Source organism: Lasioglossum baleicum, chromosome 16 (assembly GCF_051020765.1).
Source record: "Lasioglossum baleicum chromosome 16, iyLasBale1, whole genome shotgun sequence".
NCBI classification, from domain to species: Eukaryota; Metazoa; Arthropoda; class Insecta; order Hymenoptera; family Halictidae; genus Lasioglossum; species Lasioglossum baleicum.
Window position 1 is genome coordinate 5,545,328 of NC_134944.1, and position 19,571 is coordinate 5,564,898.

A 19,571-nucleotide genomic window follows, 5' to 3' on the forward strand; every position below is an offset into this window, starting at 1 on the left:
CCTCCTGCAATGTTACGATCACTTACGAGACGTCTAACCGCTGCGATTTATTTCACAGTGATCAGAAATCGTTCATAATTTCTTAGATGAAGAAAATTCAAATAAATACATAGATTTTACTTCGGCCTAGAGAAAATGATTAATTATTAAATTGATTCTGTTTGGAATCTTCATCACGAGCATGACTCCGTTTAATTGCTCCGTTTCTCGTCTCCTGGTCGAACCAGGAGAAAAAGGAAGTCGTTGACCCGATACGTCGGTCTTGCGTAACAAGCGTTTTACACACACACGTGACCTGTAAGCTAATCGTATCTACGCTCGGGCGAATGATAAACAGGGACGCGGAGGGACCCCCTAAAAATTTGGGCCTCTCGTTGCTGATCGACGATCCAGATAATCTGACGCGTCTGTCGTCGTCTCAGTGATCGCAAACGCTCGGGACAAATCGCAGAAAACTTCCAAACTCCAAAGAAGACATTTAACGAATGAAAATCCTTCGAAATAAAACCCCTCAAGGAAATTCCTTTAGAAATGTAAGAAGAAGCGTCAAAAATATTTATTTCTCAATCTGTATATTTTGACACATAATTCGGTGAACCTTGGGAAATTCGGTGAACCTCGGAAAATTCGGTGAACCTCGGGAAAATCGGTGAACCTTTTTCTAGAACGGGTACCTCAATTAAAAGAACTCGTATTGCAGTCATTTTTGACTTTGAATAATTGGCATTCAACGTAGAAACCTACCTATGATACATTTTCAATTTCTAGTAATCTATTTCGTAAAAAAAGAAGAGACGACGAAACGTTGGATGTCGCTCCAGTGTGTACGCAGCTGCAGAAATTGCTGGGGGCTGGTTTCTCGCGAAAATCGGAGCGTCTGGTTTCGTTTTGTCGCAGCGGAGGGAAACCGCGACGAGTGCATCGCGGGTGCATACGCGACGAATCGATTACGAAAAACGAGGCTTCGGATAATGGCGAGGGGACGCGTTCGGAATTCCATTAACGTTATCGTTCCCCGGCCTCGTTTCGGTCCGTGAAACGTGGCAGGAGGTGAATCGTCGAGGTGGCTTAGGATCTCGATCTCCCAGGAGCTCGAGAAACTGGAGACACTGGCGAACCTTCTGCTTCGGGCTCGTAAACACCGTCGAACAGAAGTTCGAGGGTTAATTCACAAACACTAATGAATCCTTACGTTAAAAATTTTATAAAAAAAATTAAACCAACTTCGAAAGAACGCACTAAAAAGTATGAGTTTAAAATAAAAAGAAAAATTGTGTAATGCAATAATCAGGAGCCAAATACAAATTTCTTTCTTGTTTTATTCGCTTTAGAGGTACGGTTAAATTCTTTTGGTCCATTTTCAATTTTTGTCAAGCAAAATATTTGCCGTCTAGCGATCATTAGAAGAATCTCTCTACCAAATTGTTAAATGATAGACGTACGTTGTGAACGATCGCTGCCTTCGTCGAAAGGGTTCAAGCGATAAACGGCGAACGGATCGAGAAATGATCGCGGCTTATCGCTGGGCTGTCTATTAAATATTTACCGATGGAACGAGACCTGCCATCTCCGATTCCTCTTGAATCGCACGACTGTCGAGAAAATCGATCGGATCTTAGCCGGCCGCACAACGGTGTTATTCACGATCGTGCATTAGGTGGCTCTAGGAAAGATTCAGGACATTTTTCTAGTAGAAAATACGCCCAATCATTCTCCTGGTCTTGAACGATAGGTTCTGAGACACCGGTCGTGTTTTAAAAACGTTTTTATAGCTAAAATAATACCAGAGAAAATATTTAAAATGTTTAAATATGAAGCATCATTGCTATTTAAATTGTTAAGCAAAAGGATCTTGCTACATGCCCCTGTATTTTGCAATTCATTTCTATTTTGCATAAAAAGCTGTAGTTTACTTCCGACAGAGTAACTGAAACAATTTCGTAAAATTTTTCTTCTAGAATGACAACCTGAGGAAAGACGAAGCTCTAAGAAGATTCTTGATAAAAAATTTTACACAAAGTGAGCAGTGATGATTTCGTGCGGAGGTTTTCAAATTATCAGTGAACCTCTCCGGAGATAAGCAAGCATCTCGTGCCTATCCACAATAGATCCGAGCACACGTCTTCATCTTCCCCCTCGAAGCGGAGGAAGGGGTAGTTCGCATACATCCCTGTTAGGGTAGCTGGCTGGAAACGTGTCGGAACAGGCACGTACCGGCTACCAGCTCGTTCGCAATTTCGCTATTGTCAACCGGTAGATGTTCTCTTGTTTGCCGCCGTGTCTCGATCAGAGAGTGACGGAGCTTTGCGTAGTGTCGTGCGAACAGCGAAACCGCGAATGTCGAGTCCGCGAATATCGAGTCCGCGAGTATCGATGTCGATGAAAATCGTCGGTGATCTTCTGAACGTTGTGAAACGTCTTACACCGTCCCCGCGGAAACACAGGAATAAATGTGCGAGACTGAAGCAAACTAGGAAATCTCTCGGAGAAACACCTGTGAGAACAGCGCGCAGACGACGGAGTTTCTGTAACTGCGAACAGGTACGATACCGTTCGAAATTTTGACGTTTTCGAAAGATTTTCTGTGAACTCGAATTCGATTTATCGCGCGCTGGAATTTTTCTGCTGGCGCGCAAATCGATCTCTTCTAAATTGTACAATTTTGATTATAATATTGCTTTGTAATGACAAGATTGCATTTAGTTAAATATCGTAAAACTTTTACCATAATATTGCTTTGTAATGACAAGATTGCATTTAGTTAAATCTTGTAAACCTTTTATATCATAATATTTTATAATAACAAGATTGCATTTACTCAGATCTCGTAAAACTTTTATCGTAATATTGCTTTATAATGATAAGATTGCATTTATTCAGATTTCGTAATATTTTTATTATGATATTGCTTTAATTATAAGATAAGATTACTGTTATTTAGATCCCGTACAATTTTTAGCATAATAAGCTCAAAATATTCTCATGAAAGTATTTTTATACAGTCAGCGGCAATAATAAGTGGACACCCTTAAAAATCGCATAACTTTTTAGAAATTGGTCCAAAGGACTTGAATTTTTTAAAGACGTTATTACGATTGCAATTGGTGGGAATTATACAAAATTTTAAAAAATGATGTTTTGTCAACTTTTTTATCTGGGCCTGTAACGATAATTTAAAAAATGCGTTTTATAGATTTCGGTAACTTATATGTATACTGAAAATTTCATCGAAATAATAAGGGAAATAAGGGTGAAAGTCACAGATTTTCTGCCTTGCCAGGGCATTTCGCCCTTACGTCATCATCTTTAAACGTTTGCAGCTCATTGCAATGTTGACCGATTTTAAGGGTGTGTACTTATTATTGCTGCTGACTGTAATTTCAATAATAGCAAAAGAGATCAGAAGCCAGCAATTTTAACAGGTTTAGTAGTGTTAATGATTTGAATAAGCTAAAGTTAGTGTACATTTTTAAAACCAACCATCATAAAATTTCGCGAAATGTCGAAAGAGTTGCACAGAGAATCGTCTCCCTTTTAAACAATTTTAATAAACCCGAGAACAGCCCGTTGCGTCGGGTTCGCCATGGGACTCGAATGTGCGGATGGGTAAACGTTTAGGTATGGTGCATGCCCGTAGGAGGTCTGGAGGGTGGAAAAGAAAGAGTCTCTCGATGCTGGCCGACTCTGCTCGGCTGATCGTCTATCCCATCCAACTGGCCGGTCGGCCGGGACCCGCATTCCTCTTCAATTGTCCCAATTTGAGGGAACACATTCCTGAAAGCTTACCAGTATACGACAGCCGAGCGTGCGATTTTCGTCGTCTCTCCTCTCTCTTCTTCATACATATATTTTTCTAACCGATCCACGGTGATCAATTATTAACAACATTGAGTCTGTAGACGACAATTTCCCTCGTGGGCGTGGCCAAAGATCCGCAGATTCCGCCTACAATGCCCCGCGGAGCAATCTGTCTCAAAATCGAGCTCTGAAGACTGCGATGATTTTCTAAATTGATTAAATTTGACGTTGTCGATAATATTAGATGATTGCCCGATTCGTGCCCGATTTTAAAATAAAATTTGATGTTTAAATTTTAAAGAGAATACATCTTTACTGGCCCCATGCCGTATTTTAACGAGTCAGACTCGTCATGAAGAGCTTTAAACGAAGTCTATCAAATATGGATGTTACGCGGAGATGAAGATATTTTAATCACTGTAACTTTAAAGAAAATGTCTTTAAAGTCACTATGCTTTTCTAATTGTAGAGAATAATTTTTTTACGATCACCTGATATTAGCAATCCAAGATTAAATAGCTTTCGCAGATCCAGACGATTTTTGCTCGGCGTTGACCGAAGATCGAGTGTTTACCGCTGCCCGTTTGAAATGATATTTCAGCCTGATCGCGATACCGGATCGCGGCAATAAATTGGCAAGCCGCGAAGCTGCCAAGGCGACGCTTATCGCCGGTAATAATATCGCCGATAGAATTGATCGTAGCCGGACTACCTTGCCAGCGTGGCTCGGCGCCAATATTTCGCATCCGCGCCGCGTGAGACGGCCCTTTTCCCTCGACTTAACGATCCTCGTGCGCGAATTCACAGCAGCAACATGTGGCTACCATGCGCGCACGGTAGCTATATTACTCTCCGTGTCCCGCTGTCTCCTTTTCGTCTCTTTCTCCTGCGGAGGATAGCGAGCGTGTTCGAACCTCGCAAAAAAGAGAAGACGATTCGCGCGGCTGGAGATACGTCGGACCTCCATCGTGCTGGCAAAAGCAGATCCTCGCCCCCGCCGTCGACCGAGCAGTTTTCCCGCGTCGAACGCAGTCTCTTCAGCCTTCCGAAGTTGTATCGTCGACTCGCCTAATTGCCCAGTAATTATTTACGTGGCCGATTATGAGCGAAGCGGGGTCGACAACAATCGACAATGACCGCTCGGTTCCCAGGCGCGTAGAGAATACGATGGCGAACTTAGCTAGCGAAGGGTGCAGCTTGTTGTCTAAGATGCCTTGCGATTGTTGTTAACCCCTTGTCGACGGAAGACAGCAGTTGAAGTCGATATTTCCCTCGATATTCGATATGGCTCCGCCTACAAGGCGTCGCTAACGACGGAAAATGGAGTTCACTATTCTGAGACGCGTTGACAAGGATGAATTGTCTTTTGCCGATGTTTTCTGAACGATTTCCCGATTATTATCGCGCTGTATCCCCACCACCGCGCACTGGCTCCGCCCAGGGGGCGCTGCGGTCGACGAAAAACTAGCGTTCGCAGCTCGTCAGCGTCTCGCCGATTTACAAAACATGTTAACGAGGGGGAACGGTGTCTTTACCGGTCGTAAAGTCGGTGTTTCGTGAACGATTTTCCACGGCGGGAAAAGCCTCGGGGCGCTCGGGTAACAGGAAACGCTAGCTCGCGATCTGGTTCGCGGGACTTTCTTTTCGCCGGTGAATTCGCGCAATTAAAAGATAATCGTGCGTTCGTTGCGTAGAAGGTAGAGCGGGATCAGTGGATCGTGGCCGCGATCAACGGAAGCCAGTGCGGAGAGAGAGGGAGAGAGAGAGAAAAAAAAGAACGCGTTGGAATTTTTACCACGATAAATGCTCCGCTCGATGCTATTACGATCTCTTTTGCACGAAGCGAGCCTCGTTTACGATCCCAGAAAGGGGCGAAATAATATTCTCTATCTGCGGCTGTGTGGCTTTATATGGCAACGGGTTCACGCTCGAGGGATCCCCGCGAAAAAAAAACGAGAAAAAATGTGCTCCCTACCACGCGGCGCCGGAAAACTCGCTGAATGGTAATCGCCGCGGCAAAAAGGAATTGTTCGCCCCGCGCTTAGTTCCCAGACGAGAGAGAAACACCATCATCGCGCTCGCGCGTAGCTTGGTTAAATATTCTTACAACTCCGCGGTGGTAATTAGCATTTTCCGACGCGCGAACCAACGTGCTGGAAGACATCGCGGCGGGAGAGACGGGTCTTCAACAATCCGCCGTGCAATTGAAATGAGACCGGTAACAAAAGATACCGATTTTTCATCGCGATCAAACAGATCCGTAGAACGGCCGGGAATTCCACGTTCCTCGGTGAAAATCCGGGCCGCGTCAAAGATTTTTCGCAGCGCGTATCGCTGAAAGAATAGCGGCGACGCGAGGAATGCGAGAAAGAAGAGGACGTGGAAAGAATCGACGCGCAACAACGCCGCGATACGCTCGTAGATCGCGTCGAGAATGCAAAGGCATTTACATAACTAGTTCGGATGATCGGTGTTCTACAGCGTTCCGCGTTGTACAAACGCGTTCCATCGTCCATGCGAACGGTGTGAAATCGCGGGCGACGTAATCTAGTCCACGGGCATCGATTGCCCTCTGGGGCAGCGTGCCAGTTCCATTCGAGAGCGAGAAAGCCACGCCTACCGTGTGCAGCCTGCCCAGAATGGGCGGGGCTTCGGACCCCCGCGTAGCCCTTTTCGTAAATGCACAAAATCTGCACGAGTGCACAACGTTCTTATTATTTTGAGTAGTGGGAATTGAATTAGAGACGAAGTTGATTCATGTCACGCGGACAGAACGGCTCTGAGAGGAATCACACAGTGTGCGGAACGCTGGGGAACAAAAGGCAGTCCAACGGCGAACAACGGCGACCCACACGCGCGCGCCAGGCCATCCGTGAAACTTATCGAAGCAGATCTCCGCAGATCCTCGAACGCTGCGCGATTTTCTGCTCGCGCAACGTTCGCACGGTGAGTTCGCGGCTAGACCAGAACATTTCGAAAGCCGTCTGTACCGATTCCGTGGCGTACGACCGTTGATGGATCCATCTGCCGACGCTCTGTCGGCTCCACGGAGAAAGAGAGAGGGACGATGGGTCTGCGGTTGCACGCACCTCGAGCGTTCCCACAATACGCGACCGGGAACCTATTGGAAAAGTCGTCGTGCGAGTTAGCAGAGGGCCCGGAGCTACGCGACGACACGCTCGCCGATCGGGGATCGGAGAACCCGATACACTGGACACCGAAGAATGTTCGCGAGAAAACGTGTCCCCCTCTGGGCATCCACGGTGTCCCCGACCGCAGTGCCATCCTCTCGACCTTGCGCGAAAAATTACCGAGACTGCCGCCGCTTTTTGACAGCGACCGTCTCAACGGGAGTCACTCGCATGAAAAGTAGAAATCCCTATTTCACACGTGTATTTTAGTACACGTTCAAAACCGCGATCTGTAGCGAAAAAAAAGCCGGGCTAGCTTCCTTGTAAATTTTGCGAATAATAATCCATTTATCGTAACTTCCTGCTGTGTGTCCAGACGCACCAGTTAGCGTTCGTGACGAATAGAGTCTAAGAGGACGCAGGATCGCAAACCGCTGCGTCCGGACGCGTTAGTCCCACCGCAAGCCTTGTATCTGATGATTCGACTACAGAACTTTCTTTCTGCCAACATCTTGAAAGAATTCTGATTCCGTAATTTTACCTTGCGTCGCGTCGGCGTGCCGCGGCCACTTATCGGCACACTGAAAGCTTCTCGGTACTTCGAGGGTGGCCTGTTATCTTCGCGAAGAGACTGCAAGAGTCGTGGCATCCGTTGATGACTGTCGTAACTGGGCTGCTTCTTCACAGCCGCGGTCAGCTCTGCTTTTTCTTCTAGAATCAAGTATTCCCACTTACAAAAGGAACTGTTCGCATTCCGTGAGAACGTATCGAGACGATTGAAATGATCAGCTTTACCGTTCGCCATGGTAGAATCACGCGGCGATTCAGCTGACAATGTTCCGCGACGAAACCTCGAGCTTTATCGAACGTCTCGGCGATCGGGCGAACGCTTTAATTGGATTCGTTAATTAGCCCGGATTTCCTGCTCGCGGACGGTTCGCTGGTCGTTACGTAAATCGACGGTGTAAGCGCAAGGACGCGCACCGTTATTGAGAAAAATCTGAGGAACGCCGCGGACAATGTCTTCTTCTTCTTCCTATCGGTTTCTCCTGCTGGCTGGTGCTCTTCCTTTTCTTCCCTGAAACAGACATCAGTTGTTAGACATGGAACTCCTGGCTTTGAGGTGTCGAGGAAAACACTTGGACAGTGTTCTCGCAGAATTTTCCTTTTTTCCTGGCGCATATTATAATATTTTATCATGTTCTAATGCGATGCAATTGCAGCATTTAAAAAATTATGCATTGATTAACATATCAAACTCTTAATATGATATAATACTGTATTATGATATATGTTGCCACGTTTAAAAATTATAGTTATAATATATATTATAATACGATGCACTTGCAGCACTTGATAACTTATGCATTATTTAATATATTAAACTGCAATTGCAGCACTTGATATAGCGTTTAATAAATTATTCTATTAAACTCTTAATGTAATATAATGCAGTATTATAATCTATAGTATAATACGATGCAGTTGCAGCATATAAAATGACTAAGCATAAACGTTTATCTAACCACTCAGAACGCGAGCATAAACTCTGCAGCATGATCTAATGATCGGTGTCGGTAACCCTAGGGTTAGGCAGGGTTCATTTGGTAAATTCGCGGAGGATAAGTGACTAATGGAACGAATGGCCCGGCAGCAGCCGAGGAGTCGTGTCGTCCTCGTCGCGTAGAAGCTGCAAAGTGACGCATGGAACGCGTGGAATGCAACGGGGTCCCGTGGGCATGGTGAGCCGTCGATCGTGCCAAATACCTTCGTTGTTGGATCCTTCCGATCGTCCGTCTTCGCCGGCTCGGCATTCAAGGCTCGTCGGCGCCGAAAATACGCGACACGCTCGAAATTTCTGCCAGTCTGCGTCCTCGACTGCAAAAATCAAGAAAATTAGCATCGAACATAGAAAATTGCCCTTAATCGCTTATTTACAAAACCTCGATCGTTTCCCACTGGAACCACGCAGCTGGATTACGCGGACTGCTAATTAATCACGGAACCCGGCTCGAATACCGGTTTCCAGTTAACAATGGAATCGCCCATTCACCGGGCACATTTCGAGGATCAGGCAACGGTACAACGTTAAAGGCCGATCCACGCCGAGCAGTGGTAGTCATCGTTGCACTCGCTCGATGTTATCCTTATCGGCCGACATAAAACTGAACGCTGATTTCCCGTCGATTATTTCACGATCTCAGTTTTCCTCGTTAGCGTTGCGCTGTAGCTCCGCCCTCCGGTGTCTGGCGGCCAGTGCGCACGCTTGGCTCCGCCCATGGGGCGTGGCACGATCACGTGTACGATAAAATTCATCATTTCGTACGATTTTCGCGAAAATCGGTATTCTTACGTTTGGAAATTCAAGATTTCATGTTCAGAAAGAACATTTCTGTGTTCAGTGTCCATATTTAGCTTCTCTCTAGATACCCTTCGTCCACAAGCTCTTCCGTAAAATGTACCCAGCCAGTTTTAAAAGTTCTTCGCTATAGCAGTAGAGATTCTCGCGATTCTGTGATTTGGGGCGCAGGACCAGGCGATGTGAGGGTCGCCTAAGTGCCGCTCGGTGAATCGCAAAGGCAGTCAGGTAAGGCAGGCAGGCAGGTGCGTAGCGCCTGTCCCGGTTTCGTCGTCCAGGCGAGAGTACGCGCGCCTCGGCACGCGTATCGCGTTTCAAACAACAATAAACGCTTCGTGTTTCGCGAGCTGGATCGCGGCCGAGTTAATTGGCAGAGGCCGTGTTCCTCGAGAGCCGTGCGTGCTCGCGGAAGACAGCGCCCGCCGAGTGGACTGGCTAAAACCGCGAAAACAACAGTATTCCGAGTCTGGTCGGACGCACGCCGCGTGCGGGGAAAGCGAGAGCGTCGCGTCGTCGGCGGCATCGCGACGCAGAGAGTCACTCTGTCAAATGAATGAACAAGCGGCGGGCTGCCAAAGCCCCGGGGACCCGCGCTGCGAGCGTAGGTGTGTGATCGCGAACGGCGATAAAGTACCGGGTGGTCCACTCGAAACCGACCTGAAATATGTCCATTCTACCATTAGTAATTTGTCGAGTATAAACTAATTGAATAATGTAGTACATTTTTAATAAATTGCAAACAAAGTATTGTTTGTATTGTTGCAAACGAGGGGATGTTTGTCTGTTTACCTTTGTGTGGGCCACCGTGTATATTCGACTGGGAAGGGCTGCGCAATTCTAATTAGATGCCCTACTTCGCGCCCATGTGTCGGCGTGAGTTCGTTTCTACTTATCATGCTGTGCGAGCGATTAGTCTAGCCGCTGACTACGTAGACACTACAGTTTCGACGACACACGCTCTTTGGGAGCACTGGCATTGCCCCGGGGCAATGTTCTGAACACGTGACGTCAGAGAGAGAAAAATAGAAGAAGGGCATCAATTTTCTTTTCTCTCTGTGCACCGTGTCCCGAGGAGGCGCGGCTTCATTTCCTTTGACGGAGCTAGGCGTGACTAGATGAAGACCTAAGTTAGGTCCTGGCTCTGAAACCCATTCGATTTTTCCCTTTCCATCAGAAAAGGTTCTAGTTTAAAGTTAAGTAAGAAAGAAGTAAGAAATTATCAGTAGCCAGCGAATTTTTATGCAAAATAAAAATAAATAAAATCCACTGTCTAGTTATCAGATAGTGGGCGTAGTTACCGTAGTAGGCGTGGTCTCGTTGCTCCAGGCGGGGCTAGAGCGCTCCGTAGGATGATCAGCCAGTAAAGGAGATGTTTTCTGATTTCCGTTGCAGAATGAAGAGATGATCGCGAGCCTGCCGATACACAGTGGCGCCAGCGGCGGGCCGAGCAGCCGCGTAGGTCGCGGACTGGCCCTTCACAGGTCCAACTCCAGCCTGGAACTTCCGCACAGTCCTGATCCTGGATCTCGAATGGTAGAAGCACCTCTGAGAAGGGAGTATGGATCGCACGGTAAGTGAAACGCGCAAACGACGCCACAGTACACGATCCTACAGCACAACTAGGCCAATTATCGTTCTGCCAACGTTTGATCATTTCCTAAGCTTTCATTCATGTTACCGTGCAATTTACTTCAACCATTTGGACCAACCGTACGTACGGTACACATCATTAAAAAAATTTACCGACGCGCCCGCTCAACTTTTGAATATACATGAGCCCACTGTACCATATATGGGACGCGGCGGTTCTCAGAATTCATTTTTTTTTATTGTTCCGATGATTTCCAAACGTTCAGCTCTAAACGGGCTAGCGAAGCTACTCTCGGTTCTGAGACACTAGTGAAAGGTCCTTCCAGAACGGTTACTAGGATTCTTAACTTTTAGTTACTCGCGCACAGTACTTGGAATCTCAAAACATTAAATTTACAGTTTCATGCATTAACGAAGGTGCCGTCTACACTAGCAAATATCTATTTTGCATTGAAATAGTTATTTTACTGAATAAACATTTTATGTGGAAAATGAAGTGCGAGTAACTGAAGGTTAATAATCATGCGGATCTTTGTGCAAAATGAAAATTAGTTCTTCTTCGGTGTTTCGCAGGCAGCATCGACGCAGTGGCCCAGTCCGTGACGGTCGGCGAGAACCTATTCGCGATGCTGCAGGAGTTGAGACCGTCCTCATCGGATCAGCGAAATTCCGTCGGCGTGGACTACTTGAGACGTGTATCAGATGGACAGACGATAGACGCCGACGAGGTCTGCGGGCCTACCAGTGGGTCTAGCCCGAAGTTGCGGCTCAAATTGAACAGACTGTGGGGTGCGAAACCGCCAAGAGCCATGGAGGAGACTTGCACCAGCCCAGTGATGTCCGCGGACGTTGAGGAGAGGCACAGGAGGCGGGCATTCGCCCATTACGACTGCCAATCGTTGACAGCGAACCTCGGCTACGCGGCCAAACTCAGGGGAATTCTGCTAGCTCGCAGGAGGAACACTGCGACCGGAGCTTCCGCTGCGAGCTCCTTCAGGGCCTCCACCCCTGACGAGACACCGGAAGAGGACGCTGGCGATGGGAAAGGTACCGTTTCTAAAACTGAGAAAAATCAAGAATTAGGCGCTGTTTTCACCCTCTTTAGACGTAAATACACGTTTAAAACTACGATCTCTACTTTCCAAGTGGATAATCCAATAAAAAAAGCCACATAAAAGGGCCTAGCTGGTAAAAGACGCTCTCCAGCCGATTTTGGCAGGAAATGGCTCGTTCCAATTGTTTGGTTTCCCCAAATTCACAGTTTCCTTTCGTTTTATTGCAGGCAATGACCTCCTGGAGTCGTGTCCCTTCTTCCGGAACGAGACCGGCGGCGAGGGTGAGCGAGAAGTGAGTTTGACACGTTGCTCGTCAGGCAATGGTGTACATAGACCGCCCCTGTCTTATGGTGTCGCGGTTTTGGAGCCACTATCCGGAGAGACGTTATGGAAGCACTCTTGCCCCCTGCAGAAGAGGCCACTGCCTATCGAGAGTGTCGACGAGGGAGCTCATTACTATCGAAGATACTTCCTAGGTAAACTTTCACTACCTGCAAAGATGATACAATGAGAGACAGTCCTGCCAATCAATGAATTCGTTCGATCGCAGGTCGGGAGCACCAGAACTGGTTCGGAATGGACGAGCAGCTGGGCCCAGTAGCTATCAGCATCCGCAAGGATGTCAATCAGTACAGGATAATCGTACGCACGTCGGAGTTGTTGACGCTCCGGGGTTCCGTACCGGACGAGGCTTTGGGAATCAGGCTGCAGGGAAATCGATTGCCAACTAGGGAGCTTCTGGAGCTGGTTGCACCAGAAGTGCAGTTAGGCTGTTTGAGGCTGGGCACCACCGTTGCTGAAGAGCCTGTGGCTAGATTGGACGAGCAGGGGTTATCCAGCAGGTACAAAGTCGGAGTACTGTACTGCAGGTCTGGTCAGAGGACGGAGGAGGAGATGTACAACAACCAGCACGCTGGTCCTGCGTTCCTCGAGTTCCTCGACGCTATCGGTAAGCTTCCACAACCTGAAACAACCATCAATAACATTAGAAATCAACATTCTTTACAATCAATTCTAATGGATGAAACAATCAGCAACGTGATTAATTTTAACGAACGGATCCTCTAACAGGCCAAAGAATAAGACTGCGAGGGTTCGAGGGGTACAAGGCTGGCTTGGACACGAGAACGGACTCGACGGGCACGCACGCGGTCGCTGCGACCCATCGAGGAGCGGAAGTGACGTTCCACGTGTCCACTATGTTACCGTTCACGCCGAATAACAGGCAACAGCTGCTCAGGAAGAGGCACATCGGAAACGACATCGTCACGATTGTGTTCCAGGTAAGCGGACAATGGGGCACGCGATGATTTCAGTCACGGTCCGGCTACCCGTTTCCTCGATCCCGCTGTATGAGGCGCGACCATAAAGAAACTGTCAATTGCGCTTGCAACGGTATTGGATCAAAGGGTACGGCGGTCGAACGTGCCCCCAAACCAAACAGGATAACTGCCCTCGTGCGAACTTGCCTGTTGCATTTCATATATTTCTTTCGCAATTGTCAGCAAATTATGAGAAGGGTGGAAAAAAGATATTTATTTTTTTAGGAGCCCTTTGAACATCTACCAAAAAATTCATGAACAATGTTCTGTTAGCTATCTAATATACCTTAAAGTTGCAAGATGATCGGATTGGTGGAACATCGTTAAATAATTGAAAAACAAATGACATTACGTCATTATAATATTAAGGCTCTTCTTGACCAATAATCACGTTTTATGCGAGTGGGCTGGGGGCATGTTTGATCACCTTATTCCATTATATCGTGTTAAATGCAAACATTATTTATTCACAGCTGAACAACGTCTATTTCATTGCGCTGTGCTTTTTGAATAAACATCTAGTACCGCAACAAATTGCAACTCTGTGTTCAATTTCGCAGGAGCCAGGTGCGCTGCCATTCAGCCCGCGCAGGATACGCTCGCAGTTCCAGCACGTGTTCATCGTGGTGAAGGCCGTCAATCCGTGCTCGGAGAACACGCAGTACAGCGTGGCGGTTTCCCGGAGCAAGGAAGTGCCAATTTTCGGCCCTCCGGTGCCGGCCGGTGCCACCTTTTCCAAAGGAAAAACGTTCGCCGATTTCATACTGGCGAAAGTGATCAACGCTGAAAACGCGGCGCACAGGTTGGTTGCTCGCTTAACTGACTGTTCCCCCTTCGTTTCCGGTGAAAGATAATCGTAGAGTACAATGGACTCGTTCTGCCGTAGGTCGGAGAAATTCGCCACAATGGCTACCAGGACGAGGCAGGAATACCTGAAGGACCTCGCGACCAACTACTCTTCCACGACGGTCGTCGACACCGGACAGAAGTTCTGTGAGTATCCCTTTTGCCGTTGGATGATCCCATCTGTAATTCGATCAATAAATTAGTTTGATACTGATAAACCGGTTCTATCGAACAGCAATGCTGTCGTTCAGCAGCAAGAAGAAGGCAGCAGTGAGGCCGAGACTGTCCTGCGACGCTTCGCAACGCGGAGCGATTTGCTGGCAGGTGATACTGGAGGACAGCAATCAGAACACTGATTGCTACCTTGGGATAAGCGTGGACACCATCGTCCTGATCGAAGAACATTCCAGGCAGATCGTGTTCGTCGCACCGTGCGCGAGTGTGCTTGGCTGGCACGCGCAAACTAACAGGTACGAGTCTAATTTTTACCGCTGAATTCAATGCATCTTTCAATGGTTTTGTTTTAAATTCAATTTAATACTGTTAGTTCTCTAACCAGTCTCATTGTTTGCAGCTTGAGACTCTATTACCACCAGGGAGAGTGCATCACCATCCACGTGCGCGGCGATTATGGTGAAAGGGACGAGTTGATGGAGATAGTGGCTCGATTGAGGGCTGTGACTCAAGGTGCACCAGCTACCGAGCTCTCCCTGAAGAGGAATAGTCTGGGTCAGCTGGGTTTTCACGTGCAACCTGATGGAGTGGTGACACAAGTGGAGAGCATGGGACTCTCTTGGCAAGCGGGGCTCAGACAGGGCTCAAGACTTGTGGAGATCTGCAAGGTAGCTGTCTCTACATTGAGCCATGATCAGATGGTGGACTTGCTGAAGACCAGCGCGCAGGTCACGGTCACCGTGATACCGCCGACCAATGATGGTAATCCCAGAAGGTGAGCCACTAGGATTCAGATAGAACCCTAGGGTTAATGAGGATCCTCTATCCTCTAGCTAGGGTCCTAAAAGGATCAGCAAACTGGTAGCGTTTCTGCTAGCCTACTTTTCCCTTCTACCTAATTCCCTCTACCCTTTAGCTAGGATCCTAAAAGGATCAGCAGACTGGTAGCATTTCTGCTAGCCTACTTTCCCGTTTCCCCTAAACTGAATATAGAGGCCACGATACGACTAACGTAGAGACTAAGATAGGACCAGTGCATTAACTTGTGTCTTAATCGCAGAGGTTGCTCGCTGCAGAACTGCCAATACCTGTCGAGCAACTACGAAGGGGATTACGAGAACGTGACCAGCCCAGACAACACGCCTACTCAGCAGACAGCCATGTCAGCTCATCAGAGGCGGTACGAGCCACGTTCGTTTAGCCCACCAAGGTCTAGCAACAGTTCTGGCTACGGGACTGGGTCTAGCTCCAGATCATTCACCGATCCCAGGTTCCCATTGGAAGGGACGATGACCAGCAGCAGCAGTGGGCACAGCAGCACCGACGATCGATGGTACGATCTCCTAATTCAATAAAATTAATTTTTCAGACAATCAGAAAAAAAAATTCTCTGAACTTCATCATATTGTTCTACAGGTACGAGCTCCTAGAGCCGCAGGACCAGGAGAACGGTCACCGAACGGACGGGACTCCGCCTCCGCCTCTGCCGGCTCGACAGAACTACCAAATAGTGGCAGGAAAATCAGCTCAGAAAAGAGAGAAAGAGTCGCACTATGCCAGCACCAAGCAATTCTCGGAGACCGCGAAGCTCCATGGGCTCGAGGGCTACTTGAAGGAAGGGAACTACGCGTCGACGAGAGCTCTGCAAGAAAGCCTGAGGCACGAGAGCTATCAGAAACAGTTGGACCATGCTCACCGAGCTCAGGAGCACCACCACATCCCGTCGAACTACGTGAAACTCCAGAAAGAGAAGTACGAGATCAAGCAAGAGAACCTGTACGCCTCGCAGAGAGAGTTGCACAAGAGCGAGGCTCATCATCGAATGCCTCACCAGAAGCTGAGCGCCTCGAACTCGCTGCCATTGACGCAGAACGCTACTTACAGTCTGCTCAAGTCTAGCAGCAACAACAACCTGGGCAGGTACGGCGACTACGAGCAGTCCGGCAAGTTCGAGTACGAGGGGAAGCTGGGGGACAGGTGTTCGAAGTACGAGACGCAGGAGGAGCTTTACGAGAGGCGGAACAGCAAGTACGACATGGACCTGAGCGGCAAGTACGACATGCTCGAATGCCAGTATAGTAACAGCGAGAGAAAGCTCATGGAAGAGCAGAGAGAAAGCTGCGACTCCATCAGGTACGACATCCCGCACGAGTTCAAGGTGGGCGAGAAGGTCACCTGTCTGAAGACCACCATGACCGAACGACCGGTCCTACACAAGATCAACGTGGAGTATCGACAGACCAAGGACTTCGCTGTCAGTCTCCCACCGGAGGTTCGCATCTCGGACCCTAACTGTCCCGACGCCAGTACCTTGCAGAGCGAGGACGAGTTGTCAACTGGTTCCGGAAGCCTCTCGCCCAGACTGAGGAGAGCCAACAAACATCGGGCCGGCAATCTCACTCCCTCTAGCGGCAGCTCAAGGAACCAAAGTCCCAGACCCAAACCAGGGATCAGGAATTCCCACAGGAACTCGGCGAACCTGACCTCCAGCACTTTGCAAGAGGACTTGATGAAACTGATCAATCCGGATTATATCTCCGATGACAGCCAACTGATCAATAACAACGTGAACGCGCTGATGGCTCAGAACCCTCAGAAGACCTTGAACAATAATATGCTGGAGTTCCAGAATAAATGTAGGTCCAGGGAGAATTTATGCGGCAACAGCGCGACTACTTTGACCGTCCTGCCGGCCAATGGACAAGAGAATGGGAATGGAGGTGGGAATGCCAATGGGAATGGCAATGGCAGTCAGAATGGGAATGGAAACGGGTCCGAGGTGATCTTGACCATGGCTAGACCTGCTACGGTGATCTCGAACGCCAGCACTGCCTCCAGCCCTGCGCCCAGCGAGAACAAGCTGTCCAAGGAGGAGAGGTATGATCGTTAACATTAATTTCTTTAGTAAATTTTATGATTTCGGCGCAGGGTTCGAGCATTTATAGAAAACCAGCAAATGTGCAATTAATTAAACTCTCTCACAGCAAGTATGTATTTTTATATTTTTCTTTTTCCGTTGGATTTACACGGCTGTGTTACAATATTTGTTCAAATTATATTATACATAGTATATTATTTTTCAGACGCAAAAAATGTCTCTTTGAGCTTGATCCACATAAGGATCGAAACGTCGAGAAGCATGTTTAATTAATGCACATTTGCTGGTTTTCTATAAATTTATTATATATTTAATTTTCGATCGAGAAGAATTCACCTTTAAAATGATTAAAGAAAGGAAAAAGTTAGTAGTGGCTCTTACAGCTTGGAACGAATGCAGAAGATTTTTATTTTGCATAAAGAGCCCAAGCAAGACCCGACCACGCGATAAAGCGAAACTTCTTCCTTCAGAAACCAGCTCGAACTACATTTCGAGTCGCCTAATATTGCGAATGATTTTCAGACTGTCTCCGCGAGTTACGAAGCCCTCCCACGCGATGTCGAAGTCGCCGAACAATTTGACGTCGATGAAGGACCCGAAGAGCCTGAACGACGCGGACATCGACTGCTGGAAAAGCCACCATGTGGACTCCAGATCGATCTCGCAGCATCCGCAAGATTGGCCCGACGAGAGGCTGATCGACAGATGCGGCGCGATCGCGTAAGTTTGATGCCGCGGATCTTTATGCAAAATGGAAATTGCTTACATCGCTCGCGAGACACGGTAGCCACTTAGAAGTCTTTATTTCTTAAATAATTTTGGTGTAAATGAATTCTGTCGTTTAACCATTTTAATGAGTTATGAATAGAGTTGTAACTTTCCTTCGAATTTCGAAAATAATATTTTTGTTTATCAAAAATCGTGTGACATCGTATGAAACTCGTAAGTTACAACTTCATACGTTTCAAAGATTGAAATTTCGAGCACTTGGAATACTTCCAAGCTTCGAAAGTTCCTTTCGTTCCTTTGAAGCTTCAAAGTCTTCGAAGCTTCGGAAAAGTTACAGCCCTAGTTATGAACAGTGTGTAATATTTTTAGATTATTCTAATACTTACACTATCAATGACCATCCGATTGTTTTCAGAAACTCCGTGACGGACCTACAGTCGCACCTGTCCACCCTGGAACTCAGGGTAGCCAGAGAGACCAGACGCAGGCTCTCATTAGAAGATGAGGTTCGTCGTTTGAGAGGAGAGAACCGTCGACTGCAGGATGAAAGCCAAGCCGCGGCTCAGCAGCTTCGACGATTCACCGAATGGTTCTTCCAAACGATAGATCATCAGTGACCAGCACCCTTGTTCGATCTTTCATTTTGATTCCACGTCGATTCGTACTACATACACCGGTCCAGTTGATCGAACAGCGGAGTCGAATTTATTCGCTTTACTTTCTCATGATCGTTCAAATGAACATTAAACTTGAACGAGAAATTAATTGCACAGAGATCTGCAGCCTTGGGTTGAAGGGTGGACAATCGAGCGTTTGTGAAAGCTGTTTTCTTTTAATTTCGGAAATTGCTATTAGCATAGAAAATGGCGAAAAGAAGACAGTCCGAACAGTCTGACAGTGTGAAATCGTTATAGAGAATTGAATAGAAGCGAATGAATTCGACTCTGGTGTACGGCCGCTGTTCCACAGTGTGCGGCTTCGTTTCCCGATCAAAGTTGCACGATCGCGTTGTAATAAGAGCAGTATTAGTTTCGCGCGTTTCCTCGAAAATCGTCCGCGTAGAGATTAAGTCACGAATCAAAGGTAATTTAACATACCAGCGAACCGCCGAAAGATGCGCGCGAGCCAACCCAGTTCCGGTTGTCATACCTTTTGATGGACCCAGAGCACGGCGTATTATAGAGGTGTTACGACTCTAATAAGGTAATAACTCCTTTATAATACACCGTGACCCGGAGTAAGAGGGATTGTTTAGCGTACAATGGAAGTTACCACCTTGCCGTGTTCCGTTCGAATATTTTCAGAGAAATGGTAACCGAGATACCTGTGTTCGACGAACGGGGTCCAATTGACGCGACCTCGCTCCGTCGACGAGTGCACGTTAAATAGAATCTATAAATATATACATATATAGTTATATATAAATATAAATATATGCCGTATACACTTCGAAACGACCAAATATTATTACTAGTTGCGTAAGAGTCACTTCGGGTTCGACTGTAATTTATTACAAATTTTTGTATAATCGTCCGGAGCGTCGTGGCACGGAAACTGTTTATGTTTGCGGTTTGAAGTCCGCGCCGCGGTTCCGATCGCGATTTACGCTAGCAAGTACGAAGACGTTGTCCGTCGAAGAGAAGCTCTGTAGCCTGAAAAATAAAGAGAGAAGAAATGCACACATGAAAA

At 47.2% G+C, this 19,571-nt stretch overlaps 2 protein-coding genes across 5 annotated transcripts in view; one reads left to right on the forward strand and one right to left on the reverse strand.

Annotated features, from left to right (window-relative positions):
- Positions 1-19,571, forward strand: part of LOC143217133 (signal-induced proliferation-associated 1-like protein 2) — a 40,791-nt gene extending 21,220 nt beyond the window's left edge. Inside the window, exons 1-14 of one of the 3 annotated variants that reach the window (XR_013010737.1) lie at positions 228-2,541; positions 10,681-10,858; positions 11,452-11,925; positions 12,161-12,409; positions 12,484-12,882; positions 13,005-13,216; positions 13,816-14,057; positions 14,142-14,248; positions 14,337-14,571; positions 14,676-15,050; positions 15,336-15,608; positions 15,692-17,152; positions 17,676-17,936; positions 18,298-18,438. Coding sequence is in view for 2 of the 3 variants with exons in the window: in XM_076440930.1 (XP_076297045.1) it covers positions 2,338-2,541; positions 10,681-10,858; positions 11,452-11,925; positions 12,161-12,409; positions 12,484-12,882; positions 13,005-13,216; positions 13,816-14,057; positions 14,142-14,248; positions 14,337-14,571; positions 14,676-15,050; positions 15,336-15,608; positions 15,692-17,152; positions 17,676-17,873; positions 18,298-18,499 (4,809 nt within the window). In the remaining variant the exon portion in view is untranslated. Of the gene's footprint in view, positions 1-227; positions 2,542-10,680; positions 10,859-11,451; positions 11,926-12,160; positions 12,410-12,483; positions 12,883-13,004; positions 13,217-13,815; positions 14,058-14,141; positions 14,249-14,336; positions 14,572-14,675; positions 15,051-15,335; positions 15,609-15,691; positions 17,153-17,675; positions 17,937-18,297 lie in introns of those variants that run through there. The other 2 variants (XM_076440930.1, XM_076440931.1) reach the window with 2 other exon arrangements.
- LOC143217149 (uncharacterized) lies at positions 228-11,476 on the reverse strand. 2 transcript variants are annotated; one of them, XM_076440962.1, is made up of 3 exons: positions 8,697-11,476; positions 7,725-8,007; positions 228-7,640 (listed from the first exon to the last, which is right to left on the reverse strand). In XM_076440962.1, exons 2-3 carry the CDS (start codon positions 7,732-7,734, stop codon positions 7,315-7,317), a joined length of 336 nt encoding a protein of 111 aa, XP_076297077.1. In that variant the 5' UTR covers positions 7,735-8,007; positions 8,697-11,476; the 3' UTR covers positions 228-7,314. The 2 variants fall into 2 exon arrangements, with proteins under 2 accessions (XP_076297077.1, XP_076297075.1); XM_076440960.1 differs by having other exon boundaries at positions 228-8,007.

What these genes read in the sequence shown, in the direction of transcription:
- LOC143217149 (XM_076440960.1), bottom strand. Translation starts at nt 7,734, where the DNA reads ATGGCGAACGGTAAAGCTGATCATTTCAATCGTCTCGATACGTTCTCA.